This window comes from Rhamphochromis longiceps, linkage group LG13 (assembly GCF_057381845.1).
Source record: "Rhamphochromis longiceps isolate RC_006_pf linkage group LG13, R_longiceps_female_GT1.1, whole genome shotgun sequence".
Classification (NCBI taxonomy): Eukaryota; Metazoa; Chordata; class Actinopteri; order Cichliformes; family Cichlidae; genus Rhamphochromis; species Rhamphochromis longiceps.
Window position 1 is genome coordinate 4558220 of NC_140569.1, and position 15232 is coordinate 4573451.

A 15232-nucleotide genomic window follows, 5' to 3' on the forward strand; every position below is an offset into this window, starting at 1 on the left:
CATGTGTGCACTGACAGGCGGATGCCTTTAACTGAACTGCCATAGTGAAGAGAAGGCCAAAAATAAAAGCATTACACATGATGTTTGACGATTTCCAACTGGGTCAGTGTTTAAAAGGGGTTGAGTTTAGATTTAATGATAAATTGAAAGTCTTTTTCACACACATGCTGACATGAAATCTGCTATTAAATCAGTGCTTCGTTTACCGAAATTCCCTTGAACTGTGAAATCAAAATACCGGCAAATGGTCTAATGTATAAACTCAATCTGCAGGAGCTCCCTGCAAAGTGCTGTGAATGTGTTTGCTCGTGTGTACTGTAACAGAAAAAAACAGCTTTGGCAAGGATCTGAATGTGAACTCTCAGAAGCAGACACTCCTGTGTGCATGTTTGAGTGTATTCCTGCTGACGAACATGCCAAAATCCCAGGCAGCTCTGACACACCGCTGAACGCTGTGAGGAAAGACCGACTGGGATATACACGTCTGCGCTGGCTTGTGTTCTTCTGATTTTATCTCTGTCTCATCTCCTCTGTGTTCATGACTGTTATGGATATGCTTATTAATGTGTTTATAGCTATAATTATAATTACTATCATTCTTCTATAAATCAGCAATTAGCTTTGTCTGCACTGTAATGTGGATAATTCAATTTCTCTCTTCACTGAGTCTATGCTGATTACAGGAAAGGACATTGAAGTTGCCCATTGTTGCTATATTCTGCATTATTACCGTTTCCTGCAGTGAACAGAGGGGGAGTACAACATAAAGCCTGGATGTCTCTGCATGTGCAATTAAATGTCATACCTGTGATGTTTTACTGTGCCTCTGGAGCTTCTGGGTGGCGCAGTCGTGATGCTGCAGTGTGAAAAGCTGGACTCGCAGACGTTTCCCTGGCGAGACTGGGATGGCCGTTTGCAGCACTGGGGAAACAGAAGAGAAAAAGCAAAATAAATGCAAAATATTAGGACGAATCCTTCACATGCATTTTAACATATGATGTTAAAGTTTGCTCAGACTGAATCTGCTCCTTTCTAATCATAATATATTTAGATTTTTTTAGACGAGGAGTGTCTTCTGCCTCGATTGTGGGGGCTGATCGTGAAAGAGTCAATTTATGCTGTTTCCGTCTTCTCCCACCTTTCACAACACAGTTCTTTCCTGACTGAGGTGTATTGTGCTGTGTGGAGAACAGAGGGAGGTGGCTGCTATCTTGATGAATTCAAGAGCACAAAGGCATCTGGTTGTGCCACAGCTCTTCAAGCAACAATGAACTGTGTCACAGATACCCTTGATTTCTGAATATTTTATGTTGCAACAAGGCAAAAAAGATAAAAAAAAATAAGGCAAGATGGATTGCTGCATTGTGATTGTATGCATAACTAAGATGATTCAGGGTCTCGGGGTTATCCCTTAGTTATGCTGCTGTGGACTCCTGCAGGATTTCATGTCATACACTGAGCACTTCTTCTCCACTCACCTCTCCTCCCTCCCAACATGTTTATATACCCCTGCAGCATGTGCAGGGATCATAGGAGATCGTAGTATTTTGAGGCCTTTACTTCACATTATAAAAAGCCTGAATTGACTTTAAGTGAATATTATAGGTAAAAGGCAGAAATTCTAATAACTTTATTTTTTATTTAATCACTAGTTTATCTTCTGTGCATTTATAACCTAGGGTACAGTCACACTAGTTTAAAGAGTGGTCGAATACTGAGGCATGACCGAAATTATTGCTACCATGTGATCTCCCTGCTTTGGGAAGCGCGATCAGGTCTGAAACCACTTGCAGTCAGCTGCTGTGTTCAAACCAGCTGTGCTGAGGCAGCAACAGAACGGCAATAAGATCGAGTGTGTCTACTATCAGTTCTTGATTGAAATAGGTCAAGTTGTCACACACATGCAATCTTTTTGCAATAAGACAGTAAATAACTGATAATCTGTTGTCATCTCCATCAGATGTGTAGAGCGAAGCTTTCAGGAGCCACACATCAGGTATCAGCCTAGACTGAGTTTTACACATTTTTTTCTCTTTGAAAATAGTGTGACAGTTCAGATAAATCAGAGGAGGCCAAAAAAGAATCGGTATGTAGTATGTTTATGATTCAGGGGTGTTAGAAATTTAAATTGTTATAAACTATTCCTCCATGTAAACCTGACATCTAGTTTTAGAAGCCAACATAATGTATGTGGAAGAACATTGGCATTATTTACTGTAAGGTTCCGAGTTGTTGGTGTGTTGGTGCGGTTACTGTGCCACATGTATAAATGCATACATCGTTCCATGTTTTTCTGCAGTGTGTGAAACTGCGATTTGGAATTATGCACCAGCTCAGCATTTCTGCAGAAACGATATGCGCACAGTTTGTTGGCTTTGCAACTGATGGCGCAGCTCCTGCAATGGGCCGATGGACAGGAACAGCCAGATTCTTGGGTGAAAAGGTCAACCCAACCTTGACAGTCATTCACTGCCATTGAGAGTTAGAACTTGCAGTTTTACATCATGTAAAATGAAAGAGAAAGTTTCAGAGCTGAATCATGTTTGTTAACTCTCAAAAGTCCAAATTACTCCTAAAAGTCAGCTGCTGTTCTCAGAAAAGCTCCATCCTTGTATGGAGATTTACAAACGTGAGCTTAAAAAAGAAGAAGAAAAAGAAAAAATAGCGATGTCTGCAGAAAAAGAGAAAAAAATCATCTGTGGAATGTTTCCTTAGGATTCTGCTATAAAGAAATAAACAACATTGCACTAAACTGACAGCACAAAGCATTTTTACATCATTTCATATTAAAAATTGAAGTTAAGTGGCACAGCTGGTCAAATGCCGCCACTTGAATGGGGGATTTAATTCTGGCATGTTAAACCATTTGTACTATTGTGTTTGATTGAGAGTGTCTGAAGAAGAAAGTGTGAGGCTGGGAATACTGCACAATATTACGAACCCAGAAATTATGAGTTATTCAGATGCGATACACTAACACAGTCCCATAGCTGCAAACATGACAAATGTGTTATATAATGGTGCATATGGAGGGAAGTAATAGAAAAACAGGGATGTTGCTCCGTGTATGCACACTGCTGAGAAAAGACATGGATGGGAAAAAAAACAAGGAAATCATGGATCTGAGGTACAATATCCAACTCTTGGTCCTGGGGGAGCAGGAGAGCATCCTAGCTGTCATGAATGAGAGGTGGGGTACACCCTGTACAGTTGGACTGTCCATCACAGGACTAATACAGATAGACCACAACTCACAGCTACACCTACGGCTAATTTAAAAACCACCAGACCAGATCTCGGGTATGTGGGAGGAAATGCGCACAGGGAGAAGATTCAAACTCGACAGTGACTCCAATGCAAAGAGGAGATTTGTACCCAAAACCTTGATGACATGAGCCCACTGTGTTACCCACTGAAAGCACTGATGTCTAAACAATATATTCAAATTATACACTGAGGCGATATAGACAATTTGTTCCTGTATTTAGTGTAATTCAGGCATTTGCAATTACAATAATTCATCTCTCATCATTAATAAGGTAATAAGCTGAACACACAATCAGCTGCCCATCACCTTAGTACAGTGTTTACAGTACTGTAAAGGATTTTACATTTACTAACAGGTGAGTGTGTACATTTTCCTTTGTGGTTTTCTTTGTGAGACAAAAGAAAATCCCTGGCTAGCTTTTAGTTCAGATTGTTACTCCAGGGGAAATTAATAAGCTTGTTGTTGGCATGCAATGAAATAAAATCCATACACTCAGAAATAAATGTACTCTAGGGCAAGCAACTCCTGGACAATGTAGTCAGTGTACTCAAGCTAATGGCAAAGAGGTGTTTTCAGTAACATAGAAGTACTTGGAGTTACTTTTCTCAGTAGGCAACATTATTGACTTACTTCCAGTGTGTCTGCACTGTCGGGTGTGTGTATCGTTCTGTTCTGTCTGGTGTTGCACTGTCTTTGTTTTATTTTTTTGTAATTTTTGCACATTTATGTAACCCTGTGTTGATGTTATATGTCATATGTAGCACCATGGTCTTAGAGGAACGTTGTCTCACTTCACTGTGTACTAAACCACTGCACATGGTTGGAATGGCAATACAGCCACTTTACTTGACTTAACATTACTTTTTACAACATTAAGACTCAATGATTCCACTATTCATATAAATAATTACACTCATGGAGAGATGGACAGTGGGCAACACACTGCCCAATATAAGACGTTGAAGACGTTTCTCCTCTCATCCGAGGAGCTTCTTCAGTTCTAAGAGCATTTGGTGACAAAGGTCACTCTTTCGAGGATGCCAATGTTCTCATCTTGGACAGAGAAGACAGACGGTTTGAAAGAGGAGTGAAAGAAGCCATCTATGTCCAGTGTGAATGACCATCTTTGAACAGAGGCGGGGGTTTATGTCACCCACTGCCTGCCATCTATAATCCAGTTTTGAGTTCCCTTCTCAGACGCCTTAACGCCCACTCACACCCTGGGCCATCTGACCTCAGGAAATTGCATGATGGGGGGGGCTCACTGTGGTTCACACCTTGACTCATGTGATTAGGTAGAGGATCAATAGGGGGTCCATGACCGTCTTGGGGGGACACTCCCATAGGGCTTAAAATCTGGGACTCTCCACCAATTGCTCTTAGAACTGAAGAAGCTTCTCAGATGAAACGTCTTCAAGAAACGTAAAGAAGTCCAGAAGCTTTTTTTCCAAGCAAATAACTGCAAAGTAATGTTTAATAAAGGTAATACAAAATTAACTTAAAATATGGGTGGCTGTAGCTCAGGTGGTAGAGCAGGTCATCTACTGATCGGAAGGTTGGTGGTTCGATTCCCGGCTTCCCCTAGTCTGCATGCCAAATATCCTTGGGCAAGATACTAACCCGAAATTGCTCTCCGATGCATTCATCGGAGTGTGAATGTCAGTTGTGCTGGTGTGAATGGGTGAATGCACAAGTTGTGTAAAGCGCTTTGAGTGCTCAGAAGAGTGGAAAAGCGCTATATAAGAACCAGTCCATTTACAAAATTAACTTAAAATATTATTTTTCTCAGTAGCACTGAAGCAAAATTGTTTCTTTTTAAAGTACATTAATATTCTAATGTAAAATGTTATTTTTAAAAGTAATGTTAGCCATCACTGGTCTGCTCTTTGTGCTATTTTGCCATTTTTTTGTTGGCTTAGTGAAGAAGTCGTCTTGGTGGTATTTGACCAAATTTACCACGTCCTTCAGTTTGTCCACTATCCATTCGTCCTGCGTAACTCCAACACATCTCTCAGTTTACTGCTTTCTCTTTCTTTTGCTTTCTCATCCACATTGATCCCTTATCCCCTCTTTCTATCTTGCAGCCTTCATGGCAGGATGTCTAAATTAGCTCTATCACTGTACTATGTGGGTCTCAGGTTCTTTCTTTTAACTCTCCTTCTGCTCGTTCCACCTCTGGAGGGACAGATATGCAATAAAACAAAGCAGTTCTTTGATTCGACACTTCACAATGCGCTTGACAAAGCAAACTCAGTCAGCTACATGGCAGCTGCGAACTCCTGAAAAGAACACAGGACAGCACAAGAAAGTGCTTTGAGCTTTAAACTTTAAAAGGCTTAAAGATGCAAGAGGACTGCTGATTTGATTTCTTATCTATAACACATACGTATCAGTGGTTTGGATCTATCTGGTGGTGACAGTTTTCTCTCCTCAGCATTATCTCGCCATCGTCTAGACAGTAACTTCCACACTTTTGTAACTTAAGTAAGCGAGACCTACTTTTGTGCAATTCTTTCCCCCAACTTACTTTTATGTCTTCTACAGTTTGATGTCTGACTAACAAGACTGTCACAGACACAGTCCCTTTAGTGGACCCTCTCCAGGACACCAGTCTCGTTAGCATCACAGATGCTGCCATGGTGATGTGACCATGCAGACAGTGGAAAACCTCATTTGTACCTCAAAAGCCACGACACACTTTCTATAATTATTGAAGTCGTGTCATACTTTATATAGGCTACCATCTGAACTAAAGTGGGCGCATCAGATGATCAGAGTATGTTCAGTGAATATTATCAAAATGTATTTGCAAACAATTTAAACTTTTATCACTGGGCTACACTTACTACCATAAAATAATGCAGAAAATCAGAGTGCTCGCTTGATTCATGGCCTCTGTAAAAGGAGGATATTTCTTAGGGCATTGCTACCTTAAGCTAGACAATATATATTGACCATATAGGCTCGTGAACACAGAACCGTGGTATCTGATGTTTGGTTTCCAAAATAATAATAATGGATACTTTATTGATCCCCATGGGGAAATTACTTGTTTTTCTCTGCATTTGACCCATTCACTCAGTGAAGCAGTGGGCAGCCCACTAAGCAGGCGCCCGGGGAGCAGTGTGTAGGGACGGTACCTTGCTCAGGGGTACCTCAGGGTAGCCGTTAAGTGGATTCGAACCGCCGACCTTCCGATCATGGGGCGACCACTTTACCTACTGAGCTATCCCTGCCCCTAAAAGCTAAGAATGTCACAGAAAAATGGCTTCAAAATGGGACTTCACAAACCAGCGGGTAATATGTCCATCTTTTATATGCAGTGGCATGCTCCAGGGTTTGTCAAGCTTCATAAAATCATGTTTCGGCCTCTGCTACTTTGATTGGTTTGCTGTAAATCTTTAAACAATCTGCAACTGCGATAGTAAATCAAAGGACTTCCCCTGTGTTTTGCCCTCATGGAATGAAATAAAAAAATGAAACGATTTCTAAGAAACGATGAGTTAAAACCAAATCGTCATGTAGCTGTATCACAGGCTCTGCTCTCGTTTTGACACCGTGTACATCCGAGTCGCTAATTGATGCAGAAACTACCAGTGAGAAATTATTCTTTCCCCGGCCACTTAAATCAGGAAATCAGATCATTTAAGAGTGGGGAAATCGCACCAGTGACCTGTTAATTAATTCAGTGGATGAAACTGTATCCACCTGTGCTAGTCATAACTAAAGGAATGCCCAAGGTAAGTCATAGGAAATGCTTTACTTTTCCAGTAACACACAAAGTATTGCGTTAAATGAATTTACCCGTTCGCTGCCTAGCAGCTCAAAGAGAGGAAAGTGCCTTCGATCTGTTAATGCCGACTCTGCGAGGTTCAGCAGCCACTTTTTTTCAGTCTGAAAATAGATTTAAGCTTAAGAAAGATCGCCTGACGAAAAACTGGAAACTGTGTGCATGCGTCATCCAGCAATACTGACTGTTTATAGAGGTCATCAATATAAATGTAATATTTTTTTGCACAGCTGCAGGCAAAGAAACTCTTTAGCTCCACAAACGTGAGCAGATACAACCAGCAAAAGTAATCATGGCTTTGACAGTGACTCTGCGCCCAGTCTGGACGCTCGTGGTGCGTGGAGCACATAAAACAGCTACGTGTGTGCGTGAGCGAGCGCACATGTACTTTAATAGATGTTTTAATCTCTAAGATAGGCACTATATGCCTCTAGAATTTTTCTTTTCATCTTTTTAAACACTGACAAACTATGTGGACTGAACCAGAGATGGTTTTATGATTCGCGCAGCCATCATGGAGTCTTTAACTGTTTCACAGCTAAACACATGCACTCCAGTCTCAGAAATACGCTTAGCATAGCGGGCTCAGTACAGCACCGCTCATGATGAAGTCAGGGCAGTTTTAATTATGCGGAAATGGCAGACGGACTCTGTGGGACACCTCAAGAATTCATGATAGGGTGGTAAAACCTGATTGATAGAGAAAGACTGACTCGCTCAGAGCTGCTCTTTAGTTCACTGCTTAATCAAATACTTCCAACAAAGGGCCCTGCGGTGCTAATCAGAAGTGTTCATTTTCTATTGCTGGCCACTGCTGGAATGTTCTGCCGACTTTGGCGTGACCCACATGATCACAGGGGTCTAGATCTACTTGTAGCTACTGCAAAATGAGATGAAAAGTACGAATCTAAATGAAAGTTGGGTATAATAATAAAACGAAAATGTGTCTGTGTAGTGAAAAAATGACACAGAAATGAATGTGTGTGTGGCTGTTTTGTGTGTGTGTAAGATCCTAATACACCATTGACCCCATGCTTGTTGCTCTCCTTTCAGAAATTTTAGTAATTGATTGCCTGCAGACAGAAATCAATGTGATTCTGGGTGCGTAGGCACAAAATAAACAAATGCTGCTCATTTGCATGCAAGTTCCCCAAAGACTGTTGTAGAATTTAAATAAATAAAAGAAGATTTCAAAGCAACATTTATGCACTAAAGATCCGCCTTGTTTTTCCACCACAAAACATTTTTTGGAGTCAGTAAACAATAATCAGTAAGGAAAATAAAAGCCAAAGTGCTTATTTTAAATAATTTTCTGTACAAATTTATGCAATGTGCATGTGATATTCGATTATAGTCTACTTTTTTCAATTCTTTGCAGAAAAGATCATTAATTATTGCAAAATAACACAATAATAATTGAAGTGCACCATAAGAGGGAGGCAATAATGGTCATTTACACTTCAATCACTATCCGTTAAATGACAAAGACATCTTTAAAGGCACTGTCAACAACACACGTGTTTTAGTAAAAAGAGCGTTGCTACTAATCTGGTGTCTCTCATCAATAAGACGAGCGAGTGTGGGCTTCTTAACTAGAACAAGAAAAAGCTTTTTTCTCAATACAACATGATATTTCAAAACTAGATGTGAAGCAGTGTAGTTTAGACAAGCTTAATGCCTCAGTGACAATCAATGAGCAGCTGTGTTGTCGATAAACTAGGCTGTGGCTGAATATGTTAGGTGATGTGACATTTAATGTGATGTCCCTGCATGCACTGGACCATTTATATTATCATGTATCAGAGTGATGTTGGAAAAAATAGGTAAGTGAAAAAAGATAAAGCAAAGTGGAAATTCTGAGATAAAGAACAGTGACCCACTTAAAGTTTGAATGAAGCTTCTATAAACGAGAAGAAAAAGGAATACAACATTCCTGCTGTTGACTTCCATAAAACAAAAGGAGATAAGAAAGTAAAAAGATAACAAAAATGTCCTTAAATAGCTACACAGCTGAAAATCAGAACGGAGTTTCAAGTCATAAGTATGCAGACAAAATATTCAAGTTTCCCAGACTCGTTTCTGATCTATATAACTGATCTGTTTTCCTGTGCCTTCTCTCTCATCGGGTCGATAAACACAGAAATCTATTTGCATTTGTTTTCAGTAACTCTGACATTTAGGTTGAAAGTGAAATGAAATGTGATGTACTTCTAATGGCTGCACAATTTCCAACAATACCTCAGTTATTTGTCTGAAATATTAATGTTGCTCTTTGAGATTAAAATAATATTGACTGTTTTTTGGGCATATTTTGTGCAATGCAGTTATGCTGGAGGCTGGACTTTTGCTATTCCTCTGATCATTACATTAGTTTGGGAAGCCAGTATGTTTGTCCTCGACAGACCTCTTACCTTGAAGGTAATTTGAGGAGACGCACCTGACACACCATCTTTACAAACTCCAGATTTTTCAGATTGCTTTCAAACTCTGGTTAAGTCTGTCTCCGAGCCATGTCTTACACTCTTGAATCGTCTGAACTGAAACTGAAGGTGGAGGCTTCGGGCAAGAGTGTCAATGTGTTGACATTTATTTGAGGCTGACATTAAAACTAAAATGAAACAATCAAAATGTGATTGATATGTAGACGTTCAGCTTTAAAAGTCTTTAAAAACATTCAGGAATGGTTGATACATTTCGGATTTACACACCTATTTTTTCATAAGGAGATCAAAGGTCTGGAGTTGAAAGAAAGAAAAGAGACAAAGGGAACCATGCAGTCAACAAATCAACAAGTTGGGACGATATTAAAATGCAGTCGCAAGCTTGGGAACACCAAAACATCTGGGAGACCACGAAGCAGCCAAGTGGATGTTTTAGATTAGATTTGTTTGAGGAGGTAAGCGTAACATAATAGCATTAATAATATAATTGCTCTACCTTACAATGTAAAGTACCTTGAGATAAGTTTTGTTGTGATTTTGTGCTATAAAACTGATAAAACTGAATTAAATTGGTTGTACAAGCCAAGGTTTTACCCTAAGATGGTGCTTTATCCTTTACAACAGCGGCCCAAACCTTTTTTGCACCATGGACGGGCTTATTTTCACGGACCGACCTTTAAGGTATACAGCTTCATTCTGATTGGATCTCGTGTCTCCAGGACATTTTCATTTCGTTTTTATTTTTCGATGAAAGTGTCGATACAAAAAAATCAGAATCTCAATTTCTGCATTTCAAATCAAGTATGACACTATTATGCTCGCAAAACTACTCATTTGTTTAACAGATTCATCTGAAATTTTAAATATGCCATAACAGACAAAGGAAATTTTCTCTGTTGCTGTCAAAATTTAGATGACAATATTGATACCATGCTGGTGACTGTATGGTAAATATAAGGTTGTAGCCACAAGTTACCATAGCTTACTTTTCCAAAGTCTAAGTATTACTTTAGGTCTCTTTTAAAACGTCAGATAAAATATGGACAACTTTGCATTTTTGGTGTCAAAAACTAGTGCAGTGCAACTGTGGCTTCTGGGGTCAAAACCAAAGATGTATCCAGATATAGTTGGTATGTTTGACATCTATCTTATTTTTTTTGTCAACCCGTTTTGCAAAACTCCCTTCTTTGGCATTACAGGTGAAGATATTATATTTCAAGCTTTTTAATGAAATAACAACCGCTGATGTATTTTTTTCAGAGGACAGTCTTTGCAATGATGACAAATCAGGATAAATCTGTCAGCTGTATCACGAACTGCCAGCATGAAATGTGTATTAATTTCAGTGGAGTGGACAAAATATTTGGAACCATTTAAATATAATGCAGTCTGGTGGAGCGCTACCAGCACCCATTATGACCTATGCAATAAAGATAAGAAAATCACAAGCTGGAAACACAGTAATTCATGGTATAGATGTTGTACTGGAATATGTTAGATCTCATAGGTGTACCTAATGAAGTGCCTGAGGGATTTACATGATTAAACTGTAAAAAATGCTTAAGGTTAATTTATGCAGATTGGTGTAGAAATACACACAAGGACAGTCTCCCAGGAGCAACATTCATGTTAAGGTAATTTTCATGTCCATGCCAGCTACTCCCGGACGCACATTTGGGAGCGCGATGACACAGAGCACTGAGGAGATGATGAATGACACTGGCAGCCAGCAGCATGCTCCCAAACCACTGAACGATTGCTCTCAAGAAGACCTGTAAGCCTCCTGCAAGTGGCCAGGTGGAGACAGCAATACATACTTATTCACATGCACAAATTGCAGGCAGCCATAAATCTAATGGTAATCCTCTGCGGTGTCGTGTGTGAGGTGTGTGTCTGCTCAGTGATAATAACTTTAGGGAGCAGACATCTCATTTTGAATATTTGTTGATTTTCAGATTAAGATTTATGTTTTAATGTTTGTTGACTCCTGCTAATGCCAACTAATTTACTGAAAAATAATAACCAACCCCTGAAGCCCAAGGCTATATTTTAAAATTCCTACCTAAAAAAAACAACAACATCCAGAAATTCAGCCAGGGACGGCTTTATAACTGTTACAAAAAACTCTGGCCTCTATGGGTGAGATAAAAAAAAAAAGCTACCACAACAATGATAAACGAACGATTTATATTAAAACACGAGCCTGCATTTGAATTTCCAGCTTTAACAAATTTTTTTGGAAGAGAGCTGGATGTTGCTACATTCATTGTAAGAAGTAATCTCTCACAAGTACAGCCTCATGTTTACTCTTTCATAAATCCGTAACTAAAAGTAATGAGGTAAGTAAATAAGAGAATGTATTGCTTTAAATGATGATCAGTTTTTAGATTTGCTGATGTTCAACTGGCCAATGCCATCTGCATTATCCTGTCTTGTAAACCTATATTGCTCCTATAGAAAAATTCCAGGTTGCAGTGCACATGTGAAAACGAGCCAACAGTCTTCACAAAACAGGAGCACCGGGAGTTCTGCATGAGGTCAGTTTTCCATGTGTTTACATGTATAAGCACCAAAAAAAAAAAGAAGAGAAAAAACATCTCATGTACTCACCTCATGAATTTGCAGGTTGGTGTTAGAGGCCCTCATTTTGGCTTCTAGGGCATTATGGGAACTAGTAGTGTAGTTTTTCAAACTGCGACTCTCCTTCAGGTGGGCCTGGAGTTTTTCTCTGCGCCTCCTAAACATAAAGGAAAAAAATATACAACTGAGATAAAAAGTTATTGGATCCAGTTGAGTGCTTTAAGAAGTAGCGTTTATTGGCTGAGTTTCAGCTGAGTTGTATCTGGACGTAACAGTGATGCATTAAATTCATCTTTAAGACAGGAAGATTAACACGAGACTGAACAAGTGAACCTGCTGATTGCATCTCATATCATCCAGGCTACTTCTGCACTTACAATCAGATTTAAATGCAGACGTGTGTTCTGCATTATGATATAGACTTTTGAAAACTCAAAACGTTGAGTGTAGAATGGATGGAGGGACCACCGCTGAATTTTGTGCTTAAGTACAGGCTGTTAGCACATAGAGCGATGCTAATGCTAGCAAGCTAGTCAAAAGCTGCTGATTTTTACATCGTCTTACTGCTTTTACTGAAGTTGAATTTATTAGGCTAATATGTATGTTTAGAGACTCAGTGAGATGCAAATATTTTCAATTTGGGTAGCCTAATGGTTTCATATTATTTAAAAAAAAACCTTTGATTTCTAGAGAGTAAGTGCTGCTATTAGCTAAATGAATGCGGATCATGTTTACGCTTCCAGATTTTTATCCCACTGAATCAGCATCTAATGTTAGTGAATACTCGTATGTGTTTATACAGCTATAAATACATAATAATAGGAGGCACTGACATTTCAGGGTTGCTCCAATCCGTCCAAGTGATGTTCACTTTAAATTTAGCTTCTATATGACAATCTAATAACGTATGCATGTTGACCGAAACTGTTAACAGGTTTTATTCCTAGCAGCAATATTCAAATGCCCAACAATATGCCTCTCATAAACACTAGCACACGTGGTATATTCATGCACAGTGTAACCTTTGTCAGTCTCCAGAGTAAATCATATACACCATCATAAGTTCTATACAGCACTGAATACATATATTCAGTGCTGGCATTTCCTTATTAAAGGTCAGACAAACAAAAGTGAAGGCTAACTGACAGTTTTCAGGTCATTTTTGTTATATCTTTTGATTTGAATCCGTGGTTCCAAACAGATTCAGCTCCATCTCTCACTCTGGTATTGATTTTTCGAAATGTATCGATTAATTTTTACATCACTTGAGATTAGTGGATCCTGAAAGGGTTTTCTGTTAACACTGCTTTGGAGTTGTTTGACTGCTGGCTAAAAAGGCCTTTAACCTCCCATAGTTGCTTCCACTCAAAAATCCATACCAGTTCCTCTTTAGCGTGATATTAGCGTGAGGTTTTCTTCCAGTACAACCTGTATCGAGTTCCTCAGTGTCATAATTATGTTTTGCACTCATTATCTTGAGATTAGCAAGTCTCACTTGTAACCAGTCTATAATTTTGCTCTAATTAATTCAAAACTGGAGCTTTGGCACAAACAGCTAATTATAACCAGTTTGAAAAATGATGTCTGCTCCCTTGCCTTTGTTTCAGAAATGCAGATCTCACCGAGTAGTGTTCTACAGGTCTCCTCTCAGACAACAAACTAAACATATGTAGCTGCTAATTGCAGCCAGAGATGTGAGAATTTTTAGGTCTCTTTTCTCCAGCCAGTCGAATCCAACAGTGATCTCAAGAGTTCTCAGAAACATTATGTGCAGCAGCATTTTCAATATTGTATTTAGGACGGAACAAAGGAGGGACAGATTTAAGTCCAAGTTTATACAGAAGAAACTCCACCAACTGAATTTATGAGCGTGGCTTACTTTTTAAAGTATCCCTACCATCCTTTGCGATTCCTAAAATAATCTATTTTCTTCCCTCTCCAACCAAGACACTGGCTCCCTGGTGAAGGAGAGTTGGTTTCTAAGATTTCCCTGGAGAAGGATGAGTGGAAGAAACTGAGCTTCCTGAGAAGCTCTCTACCAGTAATATAATTTTACCTGATTTCTCTGTGATCGGTGATTAAAACAAACTAATAGACGTTTATATAATGACACTTGACATGAAGTTTGGATTTGTTATTAATCTCTGTCTCTCTTCCACAGCATGTCTTTGTCCTGTCTTTCTTCTCTCACCCCAACTGGTCATAGCAGATGACCGATGAGCCTGGTTCTCCATTAGAGGTTTCTTCCTGTTAAAATGGGAGTTTTTCTTTCCCACTGTTGCCAAAGTGCTTGCTCACAGGGCTCATATGATTGTTGGGTTTTTCTCTGTATGTATTATTGCAGGGTCTACCTTACAATATAAACGTCTTGATGCATGCTCAATCATCCAGCTAAGTAAATCTCCAAAAGTTGATTCTGTTCATCTGGACGTAGCGTTTTCTGTGGGAGAAACGCTCCGTCACTCATCCAAGTGACTTCTTCAGTCTCAGCTGACTGCAGGTTTACCCAATCTTAGAAACAGTACATTTGCATAATGACTGAAACCAGCCCACTAAAGGAACAATGGGCTGGGAAAACGCTACGTCCAGATGAACAGAATCAACTTTTGGAGACTTACCGGTACAATATAAAGTGCCTTGAGGCGAATGTTGTTGTGATTTGGCGCTCTATAAATAAAATTGAATTGACTCCATTTAATAGTTTCTGCATAGATATGTAGAACTGTGACTATTCATTTGAGATGTGTTCTCCTTACATTAGTAAAAAAAATTGAATATTACAAAGAATATCTTTATAACATTCTTTGCAAATACACTGAAGGACTAAAGTCATTGACAGCCACATTAATTAGTTTGACCCTAATCTTGCAGCTGACTACATGACAAAAGGTTTAGAGGTAATCAAGTTAGAGAAAGCGGGATAATTACAGCTGGAGTAGCTGAAGGATGTGAGCCGATTTTGTCCATTCATCTGAAAGAACCTCTTTTGGTTTGCTATTCTGACCAGTAGACATTAAAAATCTACTTGATTTTTTACACCACTTACCCAAGCATGTGCAATTAGACTGACCTGGAGCACAAAAGCTCTGTATCACAACTTCATTGTGTTGTGCCAGGGGTATGCTCATTACCAGATGCAGCTGATGAAGCCTT

The 15232-nt window shown here is 39.3% G+C and overlaps 1 protein-coding gene across 1 annotated transcript in view; it reads right to left on the bottom strand.

Moving 5' to 3' along the window:
* Window positions 1–15232, bottom strand: part of nrg3a (neuregulin 3a) — a 356064-nt gene that overhangs the window by 11019 nt on the left and 329813 nt on the right. The window contains exons 7-8 of the mRNA XM_085427252.1: window positions 12110–12236; window positions 806–921 (exon numbers count right to left, since the gene is read on the bottom strand). Coding sequence (XP_085283378.1) covers window positions 806–921; window positions 12110–12236 — 243 coding nt within the window. The remainder of the gene's footprint in view (window positions 1–805; window positions 922–12109; window positions 12237–15232) is intronic.